Source organism: Pongo abelii, chromosome 5, assembly GCF_028885655.2.
Source record: "Pongo abelii isolate AG06213 chromosome 5, NHGRI_mPonAbe1-v2.0_pri, whole genome shotgun sequence".
Lineage (NCBI taxonomy): Eukaryota > Metazoa > Chordata > Mammalia > Primates > Hominidae > Pongo > Pongo abelii.
Window position 1 is genome coordinate 118,714,190 of NC_071990.2, and position 17,376 is coordinate 118,731,565.

Here is a 17,376-nt window from a genome sequence, read left to right on the forward strand (position 1 = left end):
ATTATGATTTTCTTAACTAGAGATTTTACATTTCAAGGAAGGAATGGCATGATGAAATCAATAGGATCTGGCTGGTCTTTCTGTTTCTTCATTGTTACCAGATCCTAAATCTTTCCCCTTATCTGGCTCAGGATTCAGGTGTACAGAAGATAATTCCATTCCCATCAAGGTATTGACTGAGATAAAAAAAAAAAAAAAAAGGTCACCCCTGAAAGCCCACCTGCCTCACATTATGAATTCCTCACTGGCAAACAATACTCCCCATTGTCTTTGCTTCATTCATAGCTCACAGTGTCAAACCTGTTGGAGCCTGGAAGCAGCTGCCCAAACTCAGAAAGAATGAAGGGAAATAAGAAAAAGGGAAAACTGAAGTTAGGAGGAGATTCAACGTATCAAAGTATCGTTTTATGTTTTTGAGTGTAAGAATACTCAATATTTTTATGGGTGTGAATTTACTTTCTGTTAAAAAATGATAAAACCTACCATTTATTAGGTACTTTCTCTACATGCTAGAACCTAATATACACATTCAGTTAGGTACTTTCTCTACATGATAGAACTTAATATACAAATTCAGTATACACTTAATATCCACATATATACCCAGTTTGATTCCGGACCTCATCTCTTCAACAAAGCTGAGGTCCAGAATCAAACCGGGATCCCCTCCATTTCTAAAGCCCAAGTTCTTTCATCTAAGATATGCTGCCTCAGAGAAAGCAAAGCCCCAAAAACAATCTCATTTGAGATTTTATCGGCTTGTTTATTTAGTTAAAAAAAAAAAAAGGAAGAGGGAAAAATGAACTCATGTATGAAATGAGTCTGTCCAGGGTATCCAAAGATCACGAGGGGCCAATATTTGCCATTGGAGGGGCTGTTGCTTCCTCTCCGCCTCCATCCTTCCCTGCGCTGCACCTCTAGGTGAAACTTCAGCGTGCCGCGCGGTGGTGCGAAGGTGAGGGCAGCGCGCAGAGGAAGTAAACGGGGACTGCAGGGGACCAGAGACGTGAGATAGTCCTTAATATACATATCTAATCTGTCCTCGTCATTTTCCACTGCCACCACCCTATTCAACTACTCGGTAATAACCCTGTAATTCTCCAGTCTCCAATCTGTCCTCCCCAAACCCTTCTCGCAACTCCTCAGAGGATCATCAGGTGGAGTACTTCCCCCTTCTGAACCTTCCGTGGCTGCTCACTACTCCGAGGACCAAGTTAAACATCCTTTAGGTTATTTAGCTGCACGTCCTGGCCCCTACTCTATACACTAGCTTCTACATCTGGCTGTGCACCCACCTGTTCACTGTGCTCCAGCCACCTGGCCTTTTCCTCCTTCAGCTTCTTTGCACAACTTGTCTGTTTTGGCTCCTGCTTTAATCTCAGCTTTGATGCCACTTAGGCCTTTCCTAGCTGATTCCCGCCCTCACCCCCGTTACCCGCCATCTAATTACAGCTCTCTAAATGTGCTTCAACAGCACCTTTCATGTCACTGATTGCAATTTGCATTGAATACTTGCCTGATTATTTTTAATGTCTGTAAGTGCCACATGGGTTTAGCCCTGCTCCTGACAAGCACACTGCTGAACTGAGGAAGTTTTGAATGAATGAATGAATGAATGAGTGAATAAATGAGTGAAGGTCCTACTTGGCACCGTCATCATCCTATCCTCAAAATATTTCGAGTCCCTCGGTGTTGCTATCCCTGGCATGCCCATCCCCGCGGGCGGGCAAAACCCTGGAGGTGGCAGCCTCCTAAGGCACCGCCGCGGGCTCAGCCCCTCCAGGAAGGACTCCCGCACCATGCGGCGAGGGGCGGGTCCGGCGGCGAGGTGTCCTGCTGCCTAGCAGGTTCACGTGTACTGGTGCAGGTGGGGAGGAAGGGAAGGAAGGAGCGCAGCAGGGAGCGCCAGATACGTGGAGGGGAACGCGGGCGGCGCCTGGCTCGCCTCCGGCCTCGCCGTCGGTCACTGCCTGGGAACGCGACTTCCTCCTCTGGGGGCCGACGTGCGGGGCGGGGCGGGGCCGGGCGGGAGACGCCCCCGCAGGGCTGGGCTCAAAGCCGCCCCAATGGGATTCGGTGCGGGGCAGCGACTGCGCCCCGTCCCGGCGCCGCGCTCGTCCGCTGAGTAGGCGGCCCGGCCCGGGCAGCTGCGGCTCAGAGTCCGTCGAGGGGAGGCCGAGCCTGCCAAGCTGGCGCCCAGCGGGGTCATGGTGCCCGGCGCCCGCGGCGGCGGCGGCGCACTGGCGCGGGCTGCCGGGCCGGGCCTCCTGGCCCTGCTGCTCGCGGTCTCCGCCCCGCTCCGGTTGCAGGCGGAGGAGCTGGGTGAGTGGAGCGCGTCCGGCTGGCGGCGGGACCCGAGGCGCCGGGGGCGGGCTGAGGGCTGCGGGGTGGGCCGGGCCTGGGGGAACGGAGCGCGGGAGGAAGTCGGGCTCGCCGCTTGCCACCCGCGGAGTCCGGCTCTACCCGCGGGGCTGGGGGTGAAGTAGGTTGCTGCATTCCGTGTCGCTCCCCCACCAAACTCTTTCCTTCCCCCAAAACCAGAGAATTAACCTGGCGTCTCTGCACTTTCTCTCCGCCGCCCCCCAGCCCATTTCACTTAGTTTCCAGACTTCCTGACTCTGCTGGCCCCGTGAGAAGTGACCTGACCCCGAGGGTCGCCTTAGGGGACAGCCGTGTGCAGGGCCAGTTCTTTCCAGCCGCCTTTTGACAAAGCCGCTCCTCGGCCGGCGCTGGGCCCTGCCCTTCTTGCCGCAGCTCCTCCCGCGCGGAGTTGGAATCCCGGCGTGTGCGTTCGGGGCTCGTGCGGAATGGCCGGGGCACGTTTGCTGAGGTTGGCCTTGGACGCGGGCGAGCAGGCGGTGCTGCCACCTCCTCCCGAGTGGCGCCGCAAGTTGGAATCGTGTGGCTTCCTGTGTATTTGAGCCGGTAGACTCTCAACCAGGCTGCTTTTTCTCTGGAGCTGGTCTTTGACTTGGAGTTAGACCTGATTAACCCACAACCGAGTTTACCCTCTGCCTGTCCAGCCGATTAAGGCAGCAACCCCCTTTACCAGCCCTGGGTGTCCCTATTTCATTTGTCCTCATTAATTAGTGCTTTTTTTTTTTTTTTTTTTTTTTTTTTAATAGCAAGGGCCAGCTTTCTGCCGAGTTGTTTCAGTGTTTCCTCTCCTCCCTTGCTCCTGGCCCAATATGCCTGAGCTTATTTAATGGCGCTGAGTCTATCCAGAGTACTTTGACAGCTCCCCCAACCACCATGCTTTCTGGTGAAATAAGAATCAAAACTAAAACCAATGCCGGCATTTTTTTCACTGAACTATGCCTCCATTCTGAAACATTGATACTCGAGATGGTGGTGGTGGTTCCTAAGTTTATATTACATACCAATTTGTTTAAAAAATCCCCAAAACCCTAAAGTTATTTTGTCTGGTACTGTAGCACAATACTAGGCAGATTGTAAAATTGTAATAAATACGTAAGATTTTGTTAAATGCGTAGGACTTTTATAATGGATGTTTTAAATATTTTTATTTTTTTCTCAACTCACAGTTTGAAGGTGCACCTTTAATACTATACGTCTATGAGAATCAGTCCAGCAGTATGTTCCTGTACTAATCTGGCCAAAGCTGTCACTTATCTTTCCCAATAAAGATTTAGATTTCTTATGGTCATCCAGGCTGTTAACTGGGCACTTTGTGAGAGCGGTTCTCTAGGAACAAGTGTGATTGCTTAGATTCTTTTTAAAAACCTATTATCATTATTATTATTTTTGAGACAGTGTCTCACTCTGTCGCCTAGGCTGCAGTGCAGTGGCACGATCTCAGCTCACTACAGCCTTAACCTCCTGGGCTCAAGCAATCCTCCCACCTCAGCCTCTTGAGTAGCTGAGACCTTACAGGTGCATCCCACCACACCTGGCTAATTTTTGTATATTTTGTAGAGACAGGGTTTAGCCATATTACGCAGGCTGGTTTTGAACTCCTGAGCTCAAGTGATCTGCCCACTCGGCCTTCCAAAGTGCTGGGACTTACAGGCATGTGTGGTTGCTTAGATTCTTACTGGGCTTCAAATCTTTATAATTTTATGTTAGGGTTGTGATAAAATGCTACCATCTGTGTTATAGGCAATTTCGTATTAGACTTTTATTTATTGGGTGGTTTTAGGAAACAAATGGCATAACTTGACCTGAATGTTTATAAGCCTAATCAATACAATTAATTAAGTTTTTTTGTGTCAGAGTCTGGTGACCTCATAAAGCTATACTGGGTCCTTTGTAGGGCAACTGCTTGCCTATCTGGTGTTTTTCTTGAATTAAATTTTTAAAAAAGTGTCCACACCTCCCGTTGTTTGCAGCCAGCCAGGTCTGGCATTTGGGTTTAGTGGCCAGAGCTTGGGATTATTTCGGCTCCTTATGCCCTGTTCTTCTGGATCCACTTAACTAAAGGTACATATTTACATAGATTGTTTCACGTAAGTTTGACCTTTCATAATAAGACATTAAGTTGATCATTAGTTTTTATTCCACTTGTATAAATTCATAGGTTTGGATTTAGTCCAAATTTATTACCTTGATATACATTTTTGTAGAATAAAATACCCTTCATTTATGTAATGAATTTGTGCAACCTAAAACTCCCTGCTTCTCTCTCCACCACAAGATTTGCAAATGGTTATTAGCTAAAGTATTCCCTTATGATTTAAGTGAAGAATCAAAATGAGCGCTTGATCTCTGAGGAAACTTCCAAGTGTAGATTCAAATCTTGCATAATTAAGAATTGCTTCAAAACCCTCTGCCCAACTCTTAATTTGTTATTTAGAAGGTCTGCTGTTAAATCATCTGTCATTTATTTTGGGTTAGACATAGGATCAGCTGATAGATGATGTTTTAGGTGAGTGGCTTTTTTAAAAATCAGCACAAATTTATTCTGTCACCTTCTGTACCAGTGTGTGCACTCACCCTTCTCTTGTCTCATCTGGACAGCTTGCCTTGTAGACTGTAAGATCCTGAGGGCAGAGACTGGGACTATATAGTCTTTGTCTTCCGAGTATCTGACAAAGGTGCTCAGTGTTCCTTGAGTTGAACTGAACAATCTCTTTGTGTTTAGGATATATTTTGAAATTACTTCCTAACTAGTGGAAACCAAGTAATAAAGAGCCTACTGACATTCTTTATAAAGATGTACATCTGCTGCTTCTACTGATTAATTTTGTTTATCAAGTCCAGCTCTCTTGGCATGCTTATTTCTATATGTAAGGATGCCGTTTAAATGAAAATACAGCAGAAAGAAGGGAACATGCCAGCAGAACAATATGTACAATATCTTTTGGCTCTAGTAGATATAATTTGTAACACTCAGAAACAGTGAGTTATATATTAATATTTCAGAGAAGAAAGAGGTTATGTTAAAAAAATTCTTTAAACAAATCAAATGACATGTTTAAAGCAGAATTTGAACTCTGAATAATGTCTCAAACTGCTTTTATTAACTTTTCATGTTACAATTTGAACCCTTTAACCTTGTGGAACTGACACAGACTTGAAAATCATTTTAAAAAACCACAACTTGGAAATTAGTAAGGCATCTGACATTTATGAGGAATTATGTCTTATTTTTAAGATACATGGGGGCATTAATTTAATTGCAGCATTTAGCAAAGGTTTTAGTTGTGTTAAAGCAGGAAAAAAAAGTTTGTTCTGGGAAATATACCCCATAGCATTTACATCTATTTCTACGTGTGTCTTAAAGCATAAAGTCAACTCTGTACATGTTAGAGCAATTAGTTGTTTTTCTTTATTAAAACAAATCAATAAATGTTAGCTATCTTAGTATTCATTACTGTTTATTACTATTGATGTGACAAATATTGAGGCCTCTTTGTTCTGTCTCCTCTACTGCCTCTCTGACCTCATTCCCTGAAATGCTCCCCCCATACTCAGGCCTCTCTAGCCGTTTGGTTTTTTTGCTATTTCTCCAAAATGACAAGCACTGTTCTACCTCAGAACCTTTGCACATGCTGTTCTCTGCCTGGAATAGTCTTGCCCCAAATATCCACAAAGCTTGCTCCTCCTTCAGTGTTTGTTTAGATGTTGCCCTCTTAGGGAGAACTTTCCTAACCACTTGAAACCCTCTCTTCATTCCCAGAATTCCATATTCCCCTTCTTAGCTTTCAGTTTTCTCTAGAGCAGGGATCCCTAAGCCCTGGGCTGCAGACTGGTACCTGTCAGTGGCCCGTTAGGAGCCGGGCCACACAGCAGGATGTGAGCAACAGGTGATGGAGCATTACCACCTGAGCTCGCCTCCTGTCAGATCAGCCGGGCATTAGACTCTCATTGGAGCTTGAACTCTATTGTGAACTGCATGTTTGAGGCATCTAGGTTGCCACGCTCCTTATGAGAATCTAATGCCTGATGATCTGAGGTGGAGCAGTTTCATCTCGAAACCATCCCCCTCCAACCCAGCCCCATACACGGAAAAATTGTCCTTCACGAAACCGGTCCTGTTGCCAAAAAGGTTGGGGACCACTGCTCTGGAGCACTTACCCTCTTCCAACAAAGCGTATAATTTACACTTTAAATTGTCTGCCTTCCTCCTACTGGATTATAAGGTCTGTGAGTTTTGTGCCTTGAACAGTGGCCATATTGGGAGCTCAATAGGGGATGGGTGCTTAGTGAGGGTGGGGTGAGAAGGCAGTGAAAACACAATTCTTGCCCTGTAAGACTCAACCTCACTCTAGTTAAGCAATCAAAACTGGCCAGAGGTGGCTCACACCTGTAATCCCAGCACTTTGGGTGGTTAAGGCAGGCAGATCACTTGAGCTCAGGAGTTTGAGACAGCCTGAGCAACATAGCAAAAACCCATCTCTAGCGAAAATACAATAAAACTAGCCAGGTGTCGTGGTGTGCTGTGGTCCCGGCTACTCAGGATGCTGAGATGGGAGGATCTCTTGAGCCTGGGAGACAGTGGTTGCAGTGAGCTGAGATTGAGCCACTGTACTCCAGCCTGGGTGACAGAGCAAGACCCAGTCTCAAATAAAAAAAGAAAAGAAATTAAAACCTGGACACGGCAAAGTAATGAAATTGTATGTCTAATCCAATGTTGAATGTAAAAGTCTGAAAGTATGTATGTAAAATAGAGAAATTCATTCTGGCATATTAGAAATTTGGCATTGAGGGTGAAGGGAAAAATATAGCCAGAATTTCAGATTGTTTTTTTTCATTAGACTGAGTAGTTTTGCCTTTTTGCAAACTGAGGAGTCATGTGGATGTCATCTTCCAGATGTTCATTGTCTGCTTTGTATATTAAAAAAATAGTTGTTTGCCTTACTGGGTGAGGGAGACTTAGTTTATGGGAAAAATAAAGCAAACGCATGTGATGACTTCTTACCCGATGTGGAAATAGAGTTGTGACTGTGAGCCCTGGTATGCTGAATCTAGAACCAACTGCCAAACTTGCCTTTCAGTGGGAGTTGAAGAGGAGGGGTTTTGGGGGATTGTGGGGTAAGCATTGGAGGATTCCCTAACCAAGATCCATGAAAGCAGAGATGAATCTCAGCCTCTTCTTTCACCACTAGCACCCAGTACGGTGCCTGGCACATAGCAGGCTCCAGATAACTACTAGTTCCTGAGTCAGCGCATGAATACTGTGGTTGAGGTTTGAAAGAATTGAAAGGAGGGTAATATTCATGTTATTTTAAACAGAAATTGTGTATATGACTATTGTGGAGCGTTAGGAAACACAGTGCAGGGATTTAAGAAAATAACTAGGCTGGGCAGGGCGGCTAACTCTTGTAATCCCAGTACTTTGGGAGGCTGAGGTGGACAGATCACTTGAGTCCAGGAGTTCCAGACCAGCCTGGGCAACATGGCGAAACCCCCGACTCTACAAAAAATACAAAAATTTGCCAGGCATGGTGGCACACGTCTGTAATCCCAGCTACTTGGGAAGCTGAGGTGGGAGGATCCCTTGAGCCCAGGAGGCAGCTGTTGCAGTGAGCTGTGAGGGTGCCACCATACTCTAGCCTGGGCAACAGAGTGAGACCTTGTCTCAAAAAGAAAATAACTTTGAAGTTATTCAACTCTGAAAAAAACCGGGAATCTCTGAGACCCTTTTACAGGCAACAGCAGGAAAACTGCCATGAGTAAGGGGCTGGCAGTCTTGAGATTAGACGGGGGAGCAAATGATCCACTGATTTAGACCAGGTATCCCCTATGGTCTGCTAATGCTTACACATTTAGGGTATCAGGGGCCTACTTCACCTCAAACATCATTTGGGGACAGTGTCTAGGCATTTGTGACATCAGCACTGTGTTAAGCCATATTGTCGTGTATGACTTTACTGTTTACTGCCATTTCTACTTGATTGATTAATCTCGTTCTTATTAGCTATTTCCTTAGGAGCCACATGCTGTGTGATAATATACCCAATATTTGCAGAGATGTCTTGTGTCTTGTATATAATTATATATGATTGTATTAGTCTGTTCTGTGTTGCTGTAAGGGAATATCTGAGGCTGGGAAATTTATGAAGAAAATAGGTGTATTTGGCTCAAGTTTCTGCAGGCCGTACAGGCATAGCATAAGCATTTGCTCAGCCTCTGGTGAGGGCCTCAGGAAGCTTGTAATCATATCAGAAGGTGAAGGAGAAGCATGTGCATCACATAGTGAGAGACAGAGCAAGAGACATGCTCTTAACCATCCAGCTCTTCTGTGAAGTAATAGCAAGAACTCACTCATCACCAAGGGGATGGTGCCAAGCCATTCATGAGGGATCTGTCCCTGTGATCCAATACCTCTCACCAGGCCCCACCTTCAGCATTGGGGATCATATTCCAACATGAGATCTGGAGGGGACAAAACATCCAAACCATATCAACAATAATTTTAGGCTAGGTAGATTTTTTTGTAGGAAAAGCTGCAAAGGATAATACTGAAATAAGGTAACAGCTTAAGTAGCTCTGTGTTACCCCCATGCCACCCCCCTTTTAAAAATAGAGCTGTGCTTGAGCTTCTTTTTTAAAAAACAAAAAAGAGGGGCGCCATGGCTCACGCCTGTAATCCCAGCACTTTGGGAGGCCGAGGCGGGCGGATCACAAGGTCAGGAGATCAAGACCATCCTGGTCTAACTCGGTGAAACCCCGTCTCTACTAAAAATACAAAACATTAGCCGGGTGTGGTAGCGGGCGCCTGTGGTCCCAGCTACTTGGGAGGCTGAGGCAGGAGAATGGCGTGAACCCAGGAGGCGGAGCTTGCAGTGAGCGGAGATGGTGCCACTGCACTCCAGCCTGGGCGACAGAGCGAGACTCCGTCTCAAAAAAAAACAAAACAAAACAAAAAAGAATAAATTTCTCTTAGGTTGGAGCTTTCTTCCCTACTTTCCCAATGATCTTCCCTAATGCTTACAATAGAAGCAGAACAGTTGTGAAACAAAGTAGGGTGTCAATAAATAACATTGTCCTGATATATCATAATCATGGAAAATGTTACACATAGAACCATTGAGGACATGTTTTGGTTCTATATATTTTTATGTAAATGCACACACACACACACCCCTATAGCAAATACATGTGTGTACACACACATTTACTATTGTTTTTATTAAATATTGTGTAGACACAAAATTATAGACTATAAATAAAGGTATAAAGAACAACAATAAAACTAATACCTGGGTTCCCCCCTCTGCTACCTAGTCTGTGTATGCTTTTATATTCTGCTTTTTAAAACCTATGTTTTATTGAAAGTTTTTTATTATATTACTTGGAAAAATTCCATATTTATATTTATTTTAGAATTTGCCTTGAAGTAAACCAAAAACTTAGTCATTTATTGCTACTGAGAAATACCTAATGGGAAAGTGGAATTTTTGTCCAGGCCAACTTATAATTGATGTGTCTTGTCAATGTTTTTGTTTTATATTATTCAAATTACTCTCTCTTACTCATGGAGTCATATAATTTGCCTATTCATACTTTATTTGAGAAAAGTACATAAGCTTAAACATACTAAGTATCAGAAAGGTAAGGTGTATTTTTTTAATCCTTCTTTGGTGAGATTCTTAATTTGTATTGAATAGATCAGGCTTGTTCATTATTAGACTATTTGGAGTTTATTGAGACCCACGTTAGTTTTTATAGTCAGCATCTTCAAACTCAAATTATAACCGCTATTGTGGCCTTCTTATTCAGTGTTCAACATATTTACATTTACTGAAAAAGAATAGTCTTTGTTTTCTTTCATCACAAAATTAAAATCCTTGAAAACGAATAATATATATAGCTCCATTTTTGCATTTGAGCATGTTTAATGGTTGTGCTTAAAGGTTGTGTGTAAATGATTTTTAAGAAGCATGGTATTCTTGAAAAACAAAGGAAAGAAAAACTTTATTTCACTATTATTTCTGACAAAAAACAAGACAAAAGGATATTAAAAGTGTGATGTCCAGTTAAATTTGAATTACCAAGACATAAAATTTCCTACAGGGACAATAGATAAACATCTGTGCATTTGTTGCCTAACTTTTAAATGGCTGAGTGGATTTAATTCAGCCTTTTTATTGCTTTTCACAAAAGCAAGTTTACCTCATATTAAAATATGGTTGATTTCAGCCCAAAAGAGAAAACTGTAGAGGCTTAATGACCCATGGGACCACTGAAACAGGAGATTCATATATTGAATTACTTCCATTCTGAGGATTTTAGAATGGAGGCTGCTTATTTTGAGAATAAAATGAACCAAGGTTTGCCCCCACCCCGCCCACCATTTTTTTGGGATCCCTGGAAAGCTTCTGCTTTGCCAAGAGACTAAAATAGGAGATGGCCTATTGCAGACAGAAAAATGGCCCTGTACCTACTGTCGCTGCCAGCTCAGAAGGGTCTACAAGTCTTTTGAGACTTCAAAATCTATTAATAAACTAAAAATTTATTAAGGATTTCTTGACTTTTTTCCTATTTCATTTGAATCTCTAAATATTTTCTTGCATAGCCACAATGTTATGAGCACACCTAAGAACACTAATAGTTTTTCTTTAATATCATCTAATACTCAAGTCATATTCAGATTTCCCAAGCTATCCTAAACATGTCTTCTAACCTTTGGTTTGTACAAACAAAGATCCAAACAAGGTCTACATATTAGTTATTATGTCTCTTTAGTCACTTTTAATCTATCACTGACCCCCACCCACATGCTTTTTCTTTTCCTGCAAGGAAACCAGGTTCAGTTGTTCTGTGACACAGCTCATGTCCTTAAGTGTACTCACCGCTTCGGAGTAGTTTATCTTTTACTTGGTGCGTTATACCTGTATTTCTGTATAAGCCCGAAATTTGACCTAAAGACTCGATTAGATTCAGACTAAATGTTTTTGGTAAAAGTACTCAAAGGTGCTATGTACTTCTAATTGTATCACAATAGGACGCATATGTTATTATTGTTGTGATTATTGCTCCACTTTTAGTGATGCTCAGAATCACCAGTGACTTTAGGAAGTGATACATCGATCTCTCCATTATAAAACTGCCATCTCTCTATGACTTACAAGTAATCTTTGGAATGTTAGTTTCTTACTCAGTAAAAGTATTTCCCTGTCAACAATTCACTGTATGGTTTAAGCATCCAATCACTGTTGTAGCTTGTCCAGTCTGATTTTACATATAGACAAATTTTAAACCTCTATCTTCATATGTATTTTGAATCGTTGTATGTTTTTTACATCGAATTTCATCCCAACGATTCTGAGAGCTATTGAGGGAACTGAGATTCAGAGAAACAATTATTTACCCAAGACACATTTACTTCGTCTGTCCAAAGTGGGACCCAGGCATGTATCTTACAATTCTAAATGCCTTGAAATGGTTTCTTGCCCTTTGTCTCCAAGGATACCCATCATATGTTCCTATCCAGGGGAGAAAAAGTTAGAAAAGAAGTCATGGGGGAACACAGTTTGAGGGGACTACTTATGCAATGAAACCTGAAATTCATAGTCTTTGGTTTATATTTGAGGTGATCACATTTGCCATAGAAATATTAAGATTTTTTAAAGTCCTTACTGGTAGCTAACCATTGCTTTTATAGCATTGCAGTACATCCAGCAGTGCAGAATATGGAATGTGGAAAAGCAGTACAATTTTCAGGACTGGACTGTGATATGAGTTTCATGAGGTTTATTTTTTCTCTCAACTCTCATGTTTCATACCTTATTAGATGTATGATAAGATACCATCTGTCTCCCCACTGAGATTTGCTATTTTCTTGTCAGTAAACATTGATTGCTTGTTCTGTGGATATGGTGCATAAACCTACGCTTGCACAAACCTTCCCATCCTATTTCTTTGTTTATTTTCCACAGTATGCTCAAGTAACTCCTGAATTGACACTTTTATCCAGGTTTCAGAAATGCCATTTTGGCTTAACTATAGATCCTGGAACTTATTGTTGCCTGTCCTAGACTTATAAATGAAATCTGGAGTGAAAATAAGTATCAGATACGGATGTGTTCCAATTTTAGGAATAGATATTAAAATTAAACCATACAAAATTTTTATCTTGAGGATTTTCTTTCACTTTAAAAAATATTCATGGCAATATCCCTCTTAATAATGAGGGCTTTTTCAGTCTGTTGCTACTCAGAATGTATCTTACAGGATCCAACTGAACAGTCACTAATAAGAGCTTTTTGGAAATGTAGAATTTCCAGACCCTGCATTTTGACAAGATCCCCAGGTGATTAGTTTGCATACTGAAGTGTGAGAAGTAGCACTTTAATACACTGACACCTTCTTTTACAAAGCATCTTTCAGGAGCTAAGCAGAGTGAACAACCTTTGTTGGAAGTAAAATAGGTACCTCTCATTAGACCTTTCCCTTAATAGTCTAGTAAAGAGTACTTCGATAATTTAAAAAGGGGGATGATAGAACTTCTCATATCATAATTTTTACAAAAAAACTCCTAATTAAACATGACTTTTTTCTCATGTTAATTTTGAGACAAAAAGAGTATGACTACAAAAAACTAAATATCAGTTATGCTGCTCAGCAGTAATGTGAGGTTGGGCAGTGTCTTAAATATCGCTACCTCAGTTTTGTCACCTCTAAGATGGGTGACTTAGGCAGTAGTGGCACTAGAGTACATGATTCCATTCCATCGTCTTTGAGGTCAGACTGGCTTCAGGTTAGGGTCTGATCCCAGCCCAGCCACATGGGCTGAGTTATGCTGCATCTCAGAGCCTTGACTCCTTCACCCACAGAATAGAGATAATAGGAGGGATGTGTGGCGAAGAAAGGGTATTGTGGGCTTCAGTTTTGTTGTATAGGAGATGTCCTATCTTATAAGCTACTGGGTATACACTTTGATGTTTGTGAAATTACTCTTTGTATGTGTGTATCTGTATATATATGTGTGTGTGTATATATGTGAAATAATTTGTAATCAATTTTTTAAAATTACCATTATCAGATATGGTTGTCATGAAGGCTAAATAAGGTAATATAAAGTCCTTAGAACACTGTATCTGCTACTTTTTACAATGAATGTTTGGTAAATGCTAATTTTTAGTAAGGGCCCTTTCATAATTTTATTTTTTTCCTTTCCCAATAACTTTTTGACTCTCAATTTTTAAACTATTATCTGTGAAAGTGAAAGCTCACATCTATGTGCAAAGGAGAAGTGTTTACAGTTTTAACTTATAAAACTCAGTTTAACTTTGTCTTTACTTGGTAATATTGGATTTTTCTGGACTCCAGAGAGAAAAGTCAATATCAGTATTACACTTTGTCTGAATATTGGCAGTATGCATATTTAACATGAAACCAAGGTGAGAAAGCTAGCATGTTCCAGCGGCAGGAAAGATTTCTTGACTTATCTTCAACTGAAGCAGTGGCAGCTTGGTTATTACATCAACATCCTGACATTATTGACAAAGGTCAGCAGCCTCTTTTCTCTGACTTCCTTATTCTAAGCATCTATTCAACAGAGATAAAACAGTTGTCTTAGAATTGTTTCGCTGTACAAACAAGTTTTTTTCTTAAAAGTCTTCTTTGAAATTAAGAAACTTCTCTTAACCAATGTGTCCAATTTGTTGTAGATGCCCACAAAGCACTTGTAACTTAATAACAACGGTGAGAAAAGTCTTGCTTTTGAATCAAGTCACATAATATAATTTCAGTATCATTTTTAGAACTCCAGAGGCCAAAGTCCGCTTCTCCACATAAGATCTTTAATCCCAGAAGCCCTATCATGGGATCTCTCTGTGTGTCCCACTTGTGAGAGTCTAACCCAGGAGTTCACCAGTATCTCTCACAGAACACTACTCCCAGGAGATGCCCCAAGAGGAAAGAGTTTTCTGGGAAATGCTGTAAACTGCAACACGCATCAGAGCTTCACTATGCACTGTAAGGGCTTTGAGATGTTCTGTGGTAAAGAAAAAGGTGGGATTCTGCAAGCTTACTGACCTTGCAGCTCTTTTGAGGAGGGTGAGGGCATAACCCCCTGGTAAACCACCCAGACTAGTACCACAGTGTCTACTTCAGGACATGCTGACATAGCAGTAAGTGGGCATTAGATGAATACTGGGAAATGCATTCTAATTAGACTTTCTCAGCCGATTAAAGCACACACACAGCCTTATTCATCTTCACCACACCCAGTTATGGTTGGTAATTTTACCGATGAGGAAAATTGATACACACTAAATGGGGGATTTCTTAGGATCATACAGCCAATGGGTGATGGAATTTGGACAAAGTCAGCTAATTCAAAGCAATATTTTTGATACTTTAATAATGTGTAGAATTTTAAGATAAAAATAGTAGCAGTTAATATATTGAATTTTTACTATATGGTTGCCTCTTTGCTTGATACTTTGTTTTTATTAGCATTCTCCCTTTTAATGCTCATGAAATTAGGCACTATTGTTGTCTTTATATTATGGATGATGGAATTCAGTTTTACCTTAGAGAGGTAAAAAGACTCACCCAAGGCCACAAAGCCAGTGTTAGGCAGGGCTGTGCCAGAATCCAGGTTGTAACCATTATGCTCTGTCACCTCCCAAGTATATGGAAATAATTTATGAATTAGGAAATGATAGGTGTGTCAACTCTCCTCCCCCACATCCACAAGCCTTCTAATAATCTTTTGCTTTTCAGCAGAAGTCTCAAGACTGGAGAGTGACCAAGAACTGCAGTGTTCACTGATTTTATGTATAGCACATTAAAGAATAGCATTGGCTAGATTTTGAGATTTTTTTCCTTTGGCAGCAAATTATGACTCTTGTAAATATCTTAACATGGTAATTATTGATGTCTTTGGACACTGATGGAAGTAATCCCACATTATATAGGGAATCATAGAGGAATCATAGATAGGATCTCTTTAAATGATTTGGTTCATTTTCATACATTCAGACTGATTTATTTTAAGTGATACTTTTAGCTGATAGGAATGTTGAAAGTTTCCACGGAGAGACTTTTGACATATTCCTTGCGTTTCCTTTTATTTTACTTTCAAATGTTTCATCTGCTGAGTCAACAGCATTATCATCCTTATTAGATCACTAGTCATATCATTAGCATCTATTTTATATGTGGTGAGAATAAAGTTGAAAGAGATTATCAAACAGTTTTATAAAACATGGTCGTGTGTTTCTAGTCGATAGCTGTAACTTCTTTCAGCATAGTATTATTATCCGTATTCCTTTCAGAAAAACTAAAGATTTTGAATAATTATTTTGTTTTATCATTACAAGTTCTGTTTTGCCTTTGTTCATTCTCACATAGCAACCGAGGCCCTTTTGCTCCTGTTTTTCTTTTGCTTCTAGCAGCCTACAAGGTAAAAAGCTAAGCACAATTGAAGAAGAGCAAAGTTTCCAAGAGAGTAAGGCTGAAAATGGAATTAATGATATCTTGGAAAATCTGTTTGCCCTACCATCAGACAAAACTCTTGTAATAATTGCAAGCTCTCCTTTGTGGTTGAAAAGATTGTAGTCATCAAGAGCTCACTTGATCTTAGACATGGGAAGAAATTTTCTCACACCCACACATGGATGATTGTATATTTGTTGAGACCTGTTGTAACTTGAATATTAGAAGAGCAAGGATACAACTAATGAAATCATGTTTTTAGAAATGGTTTTACTCTTGTGATATTTTAGGGCACTCTTTCCCAAGTTGCAGGTTAGGACCCATTAATAGATAATGAAATCACTTGAGTAGGCACAACCAGTATGCTTTAACAAAAACAAAAATGAAACTGAATAGAATAGGAAATAATCACAGTGCATTACATGTAATAAAATAATTGTATCACTTAACTTTTGTTCATTGTTTATGCATGTGTATGCATATGTGATTACTTGGGGTGTGATAAAAAATCTGTGTTCTAACTATAGGCCGTAATAATAATTTTAAAAAAGCTTGAGGTTTCTGTCTTACTCTAAGGACTAGTTAATAATCAATCTAAAAAGTATATTTGATTAGCCGGGCTTGGTGGTGCATGCCTGTAATCCCAGCTAATCGGGAGGCTGAGGCAGGAGAATTGCTTGAACCTGGGAGGCGTAGGTTGCAGTAAGGCGAGATCGCACCACTGCACTCCAGCCTGGGTGACAGAGCGAGACTCCGTCTCAAAAAAAAATTTAAAAAAAAGTGTATTTGCACTATTCATTTTACTCCACCCAAATCATTTTCCAACAAGTGCAATTCAGTTACAAGTTTTCTTTTAAAGTCTAATCATGCTTTCTAGTATTGCAGAACTTAGTCCATACCAGGTATATCTTATTTTGCTTTTCTTTTAGTGGAACATGATTTCTTATCAAAGGGAAATAGTCTTTTAAGGAAGTTATTGTTTTCCTTTCGTAGTGGATGGAATTAAAGTAGACTAAATAAAGGATTGGCTTGTGTATACAAGCATCTAGGATTTGTTCTAAGCTTATTTAGAAAGCTTGTATGTCGACAACTCCTGAATAGCTGATGTTAAAGGCTAAAAGGTAGAGACCTATCCATTAATTTCAGGCATTTGGAGAATAGATACTGAGTCCATATCTCTGTTTTTGTAAGTGTCAAGTTAGTCTCAAGAATTTACTTGTTAAGATATCTTTCTTCTCTTGACTGGACTTCTTGAAGTGAGAACTACAGTATACTAAGTTCCTAGTTGTTTGTTTCCTGAATTTTTAATGACAGTCTGAGACTTCTTCCTATCTGTATTATGAGGCTAATGTTGAAAGTGGCCTTTAGTGTTACAAAGAATGTTAGGTGAATTTGGTAGTTTTAATTATATTATTTTTCTCCTTTATATATATTCATATTATAGAATATTTAGAAGAAAAATGTATAAATAAAATGAAAATCACATGTAAACTTATACCGTAGAAGTAAACACTTTAAATATTA

The 17,376-nt window shown here is 40.7% G+C and overlaps 1 protein-coding gene across 3 annotated transcripts in view; it reads left to right on the plus strand.

The window, feature by feature from the left end:
- Positions 1 to 2,028: 2,028 nt before the first annotated feature.
- The window catches only part of DCBLD1 (discoidin, CUB and LCCL domain containing 1), a 73,420-nt gene continuing 58,072 nt past the window's right edge, over positions 2,029 to 17,376 (plus strand). For 2 of the 3 annotated variants that reach the window (XM_054558778.2, XM_054558777.2), the window contains exon 1: positions 2,037 to 2,322. In XM_054558778.2, the coding sequence (XP_054414753.2) occupies positions 2,208 to 2,322 (115 nt within the window). In that variant the 5' untranslated portion in view covers positions 2,037 to 2,207. Of the gene's footprint in view, positions 2,323 to 17,376 lie in introns of all 3 variants that reach the window. The other variant, XM_002817287.5, reaches the window with a different exon arrangement.